We start from the raw sequence: 9,209 nt of genomic DNA, 5'->3' as shown, positions 1-9,209 counted from the left end.
GTTTTGTTTTTTGTCTGTGTCGTTCCCAGACTGCGCCCCCAGGAATCTAGTGCGCAGTCCCAAACGACCATCTAAGAAAAATGGCAGTCAGCGACAGCTTCTAAGTTCCTGTTCATTCGCAAAACAAACTTATTTCATTACCTAGACCCTTTAGAGGATGTTTAATGCTTCTAAAACTAAAGTTTTAATCAACAAATGAATTCTTTAATTTAGCACGGTAAAGTAAGTCGCTGCAACTTATAAAAACGTCTACATGTATCTATTATCATAAACTCACTAACACTTTAATATCCTTAATTACACCAGGAACTCTCGAAGATAGACCAGCTTTCCATGAAATCCGTCTAGTCTAAATTAACCAAAATGAAAGTTTAAAAAATGCTCGAATTCATTGATAGAGTGGCTTAACTGGTCTTTTCGGTTGAATCAAAAAACGATGAGCATGAAGGCGAACGGAAAATCCACCTTGCTCCCTTTTCAACACACGTTACTCGTCCGGGATTACCTGCTAACTTTCCCAACATAAAGCATCTGGATGACCAAGGGAGTGCAAGCAGGCCATGGAGCGACTTTAAAAAAGATAGAAGTGCGTTTCCCACTATACTAAAGGCTTTAGCTTAAGAATTTGCCTTCAATTGGTCCCTTGTTGAAATTCAATTCAAGTTGCAAGGAGCTAAATGCAGAACTTGTTACAATATGACATAGTGGTAATTCTACTGGAAATAGCACCTTTTCTATGGTCGGTATTATTCTAATCAGTTCAGAAATGTAACCTTTTTTATAAACTTAAAGTGCAACAATTTAAGCGGCATTCTTGCAAGCAAGTTTTCTTTAATACGTGTAACTATTGCTTTGGAAGCCTATAATCCTCGAAAACTTTTAGCTTTTATTGAGCTTCTGACTTGCCGCAATCCCCCTTTGTTAACAGTTTGTAAACTGCAGATGTAGTATTTAAAATTACTGAATGCTAATACGACAACAGTACAATAGTATTTTTTTTGAAGTCTCCTTGAATGTTCAAAAACTGAACACTTATCAAAGAATTCCAAGAGCTTATGGTTCCCAGGCCAATAATATTCGCTGTTCTATATCAGCTGGGCAAAATATCAAGAGCATTTGTCAAACAACTTGCCCGAGAGCACAATGGATACCTTTGCCCTGACAACTGGATTGGGCTTTTGAATGAAAAGTTGCAAGTGTAAGTGCAGCTTTAAAGGTTCATTCATAAATTTCAAGTGACTCTTGTGTGACTTTTGCTTTTTTCAAATGCTCATTAACGGACAAAAAAGAAGCGACTGCGTTTATGAATTTAAAAGAATAAGAGACTGAATGAAATACATCTTAATTCGCTCTTTTGAAAAGGCTAAAGGTGAAGTGCAGCAAAGAGGGAAATAATTTAGTTAGGACACTTTGAGTGCAGACTATTTGGAACGTACGACACTGAAAGTAATACGACATAATTGTTCACCTGTGGAAATATAAAATCTCCACAGGGGAAGACTCTATATTTCGAGTTCTAATTGCCTTATCCTACTAACCAATTTCACAGCTACGGAAAAATGTTTGCGTTTTGACCAAAAATACATTGCTACGTCGACTGTATTGCATTATAACAGACTTAACTGATTAGAGTGTAACGTGAAGTGCTAAGTTTATGAACCATGTGGGCGTTAGCCCTACTAATGGAAATGGGCCCACACAAGGACCAGGGTGGGAATTGAACCCACGACCTTCGGGTTAGATCACGGCTGCTCTACCGACTGAGCTACAAGAGTTAGTACTGTATGGTAACGAAACTGCCACTGCCAGTATCACCTTTCTTTGATTTTTCTGATACGTCATTGACCAAGAGAAATAATTTATTGAACATCGGTTGAAGTTTTCCGCTAAAAATTGCAAGCCCATGGTTACGTACTACCGCGAGGCTAGATGTTCTCGCGGGGCTTTCCTAGTTCGTGACTGCTGAGATTCAGTTAATTTGCTGAATATTTACCGACTTAAATAAAATATGTTGACGAACTGAAAGGCAGCTAGTGTTTCACATTTGCAGTTAATTTGCAACCATATCGAAAAACGAATGAACGTTGCTTGGGCAGTAACTCAACAAAGGGAAAACCTAAAAAAACTCAGGCTTGAACTCGAAACCTATGTCCCATGTGATGTCGGTGCAGTGCTATCAAGCCAACTGAGCACTGGTCATATTGTTAGTTGGTAGTAAACTCGTATAGGATGATGTCTTTTATAAGTTTGGTTTCTTCCCATCTACGTCCTCAACGGGCTTATTACGAACTCACAAAATTACCACCTCCGACCCAGTTGGCTTTAAAACTTTTATAATCGAGCACTTCAACGGCATCGCAGAGGTCATTGGTTCGACTCCAGTTCTCAAGAATGAACGTTTCAGACTTTCTTTTTGTCCTTGCATGCCTAAGTAACCTTGATAACTGCCGTGGTGCAACACTATTAACTTGCTTCCGGCAACTTTCCATAGTTCAAATATGTCTCTCATATACTAAGTCTCTTTATATCTTAATCCTCTATGGGTTTATTACAAACTCACAAAATGACCATCTCTCAGTTGGCTCCATTGGCAGAGCACTACAGAAGTCCTGGATTCGAACCCCGTTTAAGGTTTTCCTTTAGTCGAGTAACGTTCATCTGATATCATTGTGATGATCTAAAATCTTTACGTTTTGTTATCATTATGGCTGCTAATTAGCTGCGAATGTGATTACCAGCTGCCTTTCACTTCATCAACATATTTCACTCAACTATTTAACCTCCCAGAGTCGGTAAATATTCAGCCAATTAAAAACCTAGCCAGCTGCTAGCCATCAAATAATTAAAAACATTTTATTGGTTAAACACGACCAAAGCTGTCAAAATGCCAAACCATCAAAGTTTACAAACTGAAAACTGGTTGGAATTTTAACAAGCTAACAGACGCTGCTTTCGTTGTCTTGTGTGAACGAAACAGCCGAATTTATGGGAGGAAGATCCCCAGAACAGGTTACGTGCGAGGATAGGCTTCATTTGTTTTAAAATAAATGTATATATATTTTCATCACGCATTCGGCGAAATTTTTCGGGAAAACTTTTCCAAATCTTAAGAGTGCTGTAAGCTGTGCATCTGTTAAGCACGCTGTTTTAACCAATCAGAACCCGCGTTATATCGACACTTTTATTTCGTTGTTAATAAACTGCTATGATTTTATAAACAAGTCGACATAGCTCTTGCTGCATTGAAGTGAATCGAAGTATTTTCATGCGGGTCAACAAATGGCGAACACGGTCTTAACTTACATCTTTGCGTTGCACTTTTCAATCGCATTTGCACAACTGGGGTTTTATTTTTATCTTCATGAAAATTACGCAGTTAACAGTGTTTCTGTTAAGATCGCATACTTCAGTGACGTCCTGCTGTGCGCACGAGCGTGTGCTGTGGATTTGAACTGTAACACAGCAACTTATATAACAACAAAGAAAAGATGTGAAATGACAGAAGAACGGATAGGAAACATTTCTAATAAAGTTCCCGTGATAACCTTGAAAGGATGTTTCTTAATTGAAAAGGTAAGAAATTATAGAAAGAAATAATATCGGTTTTGGTCTTGAGGAAAAATCTGAACTCGCAAGGAAATCTGAACTCCACGGTTATCGTTCAAATATTCTGATTTTGAATCTTACCCATGGTTTAACAGTGGCTTAAGGTGGGCAGGCACGAGGGGTCATGTTGCAGCGACATGTTGCAGCGACAAAAAACTTGTGTAGTGCACACTAAGGCGACATGTAGCAGGGACACGAAGCAGGGAAAAAATCACAACATGTGCACGCACTTGAAAATATTGCGGGTACATGTTTCACAGATATGTTGCAGCGACATGTACCCTCGTGTGAACTGATACTTTTATAATTGTGCAACACCAATTTGGGGGTCACCGTTTGTTTTGTCCCCGCGACGTGTCCCGTGAAGTTCAAGAAGGTCAACTTCGTGGGACACGTCGCGGGTCATGTCGCCGCAACATATCCCTGAAACATGTACCCACAACAATTTCATACGTGTGCAAATGTTGTGATTTTGTCCCTGCTACATGTCCTCGCTACACGACCCTGATGCATGTCGCCTCAGTGTATACTACACATCTTTTTGTCGCTGCAACATGTCACTGCAACATGATCTCTCTCGTGCCTGCCCACCTTTATGGAAGTCAGTTTCCCAATAAAGCTGTAGTAAAAGCCTGGGTTCAATGTGTGCGCTCTTGCGTGTAGGACTGGGCCTACGATTTTAGGGAGTTTAGGAAACGACACCGGCTACAGCAACGACAACGCCAAAGAGCAGTAATATTATTGGTTAAAAGAACCAAAATGATCTTGCTGCACGTGCGGCACGCATTTTTTAACAATTATCTCCCGTACTCGTCAAAACTACTACGTGACCAAATTTTAGGTTTTGACTGCAACGTGGACAAACTACAGTGAATCTTTCAGTCTCGCTCTTTACTTCAAATCCGTCCGTATTAATCCTCTTATAGGACACTCCGCCCTTATTGCACAATAAAAACAAAGTGGAATAATAATGAAATACTTAAAATAGCTCAAACTTATATTTTGAAGTGACGTTTTCGTCGCCGTAGCCGTCGTGGTTTCATAAGGGACCTTCAGATTCTAGGACGAGGACGAGAACGAGTACGAGTTTTGACTGCCCGTTTTTAGCGAAAATACTAAGGAAATTTATAACCCGTACGCTTAATCTTACTTTTTGTTAGCAGTATAGGTTGCCCAGTTATTCTTATTGCTGGTAACTGAGCCTTTTTGCTCACCAAAAAAAGCCAAAGCTGCTACCGTGTTGTTGACTTGTTTTGATTCGACGACATTTTTGCAAAACCTCGTACTAAAATGACGGCGGCATCACGTTTTTCCCGCCAAAATGACGCTGGTTTGCGCGCGCTCACTGTTGCCTTATGAGAAAATCTCGTACTCGTAGTCGTTCTCGTACTAGAATCTAAAGCTCTCTATAGTCCGGAAGACTACACCGCAGTATAAACACCTTAACAAATAAAGAAGCCTCCCCTGTGATCTGTTCTGTTGTAAAGCCCCCAGGAAGTGCATAGAGCACGAAAGAAGTGTAGGGGAAACACGAGACGTAGTCGAGTGTTTCCCCTCCTTCTTGAGCCAATATTCAAGACTAGAGAATTGATCAAACCATTTGCAGATAACAATCCAGCGTTTGACCAACTAGGTTCTCAGAACCCACGATCTTCTTGCAACCCGGGCTCATTTAACTGAGAAATCCCTCATACATAATATGACCACTCTACACAATGAAACAAGTCAACGATACAGCAGAACAGAACAACAGCTTCAGGAATCGCAAACCAATTGATTATTACAAGTACACCCGGGAAGTTGAATTGAACAAGGATCTCCGTATCTCAAGGCAAGAGCCCTAACGGCTAGGTCACGCTGCCTCATCAACGTTGGAAATTATTGTAGCCTAATTAGCAAAAGACTTAGGCATTGGCTGCGACGACAAGAACGTCACAAACTGAAATAGCAAGTGTTAACATGAAAATAGGGAGCTTAATAAGCAACGACGACGGCAACGGCAACAAGAACGTCATCTCAAAATATAATTCGCTTCGTGACTATTTCAACCTTTTTAATATGACAAGGATGTAGTAGTTCCTCAAGAATGATATACTGGTCGGAACGGCGCTCAATTTAGGGGAGCAAATGAAAATTTATCGTCTAGTCCTGACGTCCTTGATATTTCACGTAGTTGTTTTGCTCACGACGGCAAAGAAATGGACAGAAGTGAAAAACGCACGTGCAGAGCGTGCAAAGCCATTGTTTTTGCCTGCTAAATGGGCAAATTTGTGATGTTCTTGTTGCCGTCGCCGTTGTCGTTGCTTAAGTAACTAGGGAGCTTTAGCAACGACAACGGCGACGGCAACGAGAACGTCACAAATGTGCATATTTAGTGGGCAAAAACAATAGCTTTGCACGCCTTGCACGTGCGTTTTTCATTTTTGTCCATTTCTTTGCCGTCGTCAGCAAAGCAACAACGTGAAATTACCAAGTTTGAAGTGTTATGGAGAACGTCAGCACCTGGAGATAAATTTTCATTTTTCTCCCCTAAATTAAGCGCCGCTCGTAACGGTTTCATTCCTGAGGGACTGAAACACCTTTGTCATATTAAAAGGCTTGGAATAGTTGCGAAGTGATCGCAATAACGTGAATTTATGTTTTTACATGACGTTCTCGTTGCCGTTCCCGTTGTCGTTGCTAAAGCTCCCTAGTTTCCTAATATCACACAGCACGTGCGGGATGCTCAGGTACATTTCTTTGCGGCCCTCGGAAGGAAACAATGTGAAAATGTAGAGTTTTAGGGTTTGTAGAGAACATCATCATGAGACGGTGCATTTACAATTGTGTTTGCTCAGGTCAACGGAGCTCCTTAATTTAAAGTCAGTTCACTTTGCATCGGTTTCAAACAGCTCTTTCAAAAGCGCCAGGTACTGAGTAATTTTTTAACAGAGTTTTAGCTGAGTTTTGCAGTCCCGCTGCTTTCCCCAGGGACTAAGAATTAACCAGCAGACAATCTACTTAAATAATCAATAAAATTGCACTGAATGTGATCGCGATCTCCGCTAATCTGTAACGTGAAATGACCACATCTCAAGTGTTGTGAAGATTTTGGGGACAGAATGAAATAATTTCGTTTTCATTCTAAGCTTGACAGCTGTTCCTTCAAATTCAGTTCGCGCACAGCTTAGCGAGTTCGTAGAAGCTGAACAAACTAGAAAAAATGTTGTTACATGCAAATGACGTTTTCCTTGCCTATTCTCTGCCAAGGCTGCCGCAATGTATATAGGTCCGCACTGGGCACTACTTTCAATAATTATTGTATTTCACTTTCAGGTTGAAATTGCCCAGAAACCACAAGAGACTATGAAAGAACCTGCATGTGAGTATAAGACATTCAAATTCGCTTTTCAGTCAAAAGACAAACGACGGACTGCTGCATAATATAAGCCATGAAAATTCTTTTATTCCAACTATATTCTATCCTTTCGTTTATTTGCTCGATAACTGTTTTTGAAAGGCATTGAAATTCTATGATGATCGACAGACATTTTTTGTCACAAAGCTTTGATTTATGGTGTTGTTTAAAACTTATTTGTTGGTTAACGTTAAGTTGCATGGAGGGTACGGGCAAGTCAGGATTGGCAAAACTATACAAAATGAGCTGCAATGCCAGGACACAGCCCCTTTTAATTTGTCTGATTAACTCCAATGATCTTCCGCTAAGAAAACCAGTCAGCGAGCTCAGAAATCAGAGCGACTGACACACTTAATTTCAAAGCTTATCTGAAAACCTCTCTTTTGCTTGGTATTACATGACTTTTAGCTCTTACTGCTGTATGGTTGCATTTCACGCCTCAATGGTGTACCGAGTCTGGCCGACGCCTGCTTGGACGTGCAATTGTCACATCAACAGAATGCAAAGAGCGGTGTAAGGGAGGATGCCTAGGCGTGGAGTGGTGGGAAAATGGTCAAACTTGCTATGAATGCACAAACCCATCGATGAGGGCTGATTTCACAAAAGAAGACGATTTCGCATTCCCACCTCATGTGTTCCTTAAACGCAATTGGTGGCCATTTCTGTATTTTGGAACATCAACATAGCCGCCGTGACGTCATGTGAAAACGCTCTATAGACCTTTTTACCAATACGGCGGCCATTTTGATTTCTGTTGTTTTGAATAGCTATTATGGGATGCTCAGGAGGCAAATACACATTACTTTGCCCCCTGAGCATCCCATAATGTCTTTCGAAACCATAGAAATCAAAATGGCCGCCGTATCTTCAAAAAGGTCTATTATGACAACGAGAAATGTGATATTTAACAACTATCCACCGAAGTGGGAGTGGCTAGTTGTTTTAGTATATACTAAAACAATGAGATAATAGGGCCATTTATACGAGAGAAAATAAGCCGCTGCTAACTCTGGCCCGCGGCTTACATAAGCTGCGAACACCCCGTATAAATGGTACAAAATCTTCGTTCACGGCTTTCTCAACCCGCGTCTTATCCTGACCTGGGAGTTTATACTCGTATAAATAGTTCCTTTCGCGGCTTACGTAAGCCGCGGCCAGAGTTAGCCGCGGCTTATTTTCTCTCGTATGAACGGCCCTAATATAGCACAAAAATATGATTTTGACTTATTTATTCCTGCAACGAAAGCAATCTTTTCGGGCGAAAATCCCGCGCGAGTTGCTCGGAGATGAACAGCAAAAGATAATCGGAGTTTGAGTAGCCAATCAGTGCGCGCATTTAACGCAATCCACTGTTTTAGTATAAACTAATTAACAATAAGTAGTATAATAGACCTCTTTAGCTTGTACGTTTTGTTTTCCCATTTCAGACCACGTGATGTTACTCTAGGGAAAACTTTCTTTCAAATGTCGTCCTATGCACGTGAATATGTATGCATAACGTATGAAAAAACAAAAGAAAAATTCCCTTGGGGACATCACGTGGTCTGAAATGGGAAAACAAAACGTACAAGCTAAAGAGGTCTATTACATGGGTCATTATTTGAAAAATATACATTTTCTTTAAAACAATTAATTTCTTCGTCTGTCACCTTGACAAAACGGCTTGCGGACATTTTGTAAAAAACCGCTTCGGTGATTTAATATCGCGTAATAATTACCTCAAATACAACCAATCAGCGCAGAGAATTTTCATAATTCACCTATGTAATTATACTGATAACATAGAGGGCAAATGACTGACTGCTGATTGGTCAATGAAGAGGGTATTTTTTCTTAATTTTGCTTGTGAAGAGTGCAAAATTACTCGCTCACGATTGGTCGAGCCAAAAATACTCGCTCCGGACTGGCCGAACGCACCTCTTCCACGTTCGGTTGGTTTCTTCAGCAAAACAACTTCGTCTTCTTCGAAATTTGTCTATTAATATATTAGCGTTGCATTCGCTAAAGTGCCATAAAGGATCAAGAACTAGATACTCCGGAAGATGAATTTTTGAGTGATAAGACTGGAAGAGCAAAAGATTTTTCTCGTGAAAAGCTTAAAACTTGGATCGAGTTGCATGGTGCCCGGTGTAGCGGGATGGTTAGGTTGAAAAACAATAATAATTTAACGCGTCAAGGGCTTTCAGTTTTTTTTCCCAAGGCATCT

General features: G+C 40.5%; 1 protein-coding gene across 1 annotated transcript; it reads left to right on the top strand.

Moving 5' to 3' along the window:
* Positions 1–3,272: 3,272 nt before the first annotated feature.
* Positions 3,273–7,759, top strand: LOC137984057 (uncharacterized). Its single transcript, XM_068831265.1, has 3 exons — positions 3,273–3,573; positions 6,922–6,967; positions 7,412–7,759. The coding sequence occupies exons 1-3, from the start codon at positions 3,280–3,282 to the stop codon at positions 7,687–7,689; spliced, it is 618 nt and encodes a 205-aa protein (XP_068687366.1). The 5' UTR covers positions 3,273–3,279; the 3' UTR covers positions 7,690–7,759.
* The last annotated feature ends 1,450 nt before the right edge of the window (positions 7,760–9,209 follow it).

The sequence above is a fragment of the Montipora foliosa genome, chromosome 13 (genome assembly GCF_036669935.1).
Source record: "Montipora foliosa isolate CH-2021 chromosome 13, ASM3666993v2, whole genome shotgun sequence".
NCBI lineage: Eukaryota > Metazoa > Cnidaria > Anthozoa > Scleractinia > Acroporidae > Montipora > Montipora foliosa.
Note: the sequence above shows the minus strand (reverse complement) of the source record. Positions and strands in the feature narration are given on the sequence as shown.

Coding starts and splice junctions, on each gene's coding strand:
- LOC137984057 (XM_068831265.1), top strand. CDS start 3,280: ATGGCGAACACGGTCTTAACTTACATCTTTGCGTTGCACTTTTCAATC. Junction 3,574..6,921: donor GATGTTTCTTAATTGAAAAG/GTAAGAAATTAT, acceptor TTTCACTTTCAG/GTTGAAATTGCCCAGAAACC. Junction 6,968..7,411: donor GACTATGAAAGAACCTGCAT/GTGAGTATAAGA, acceptor CATGACTTTTAG/CTCTTACTGCTGTATGGTTG.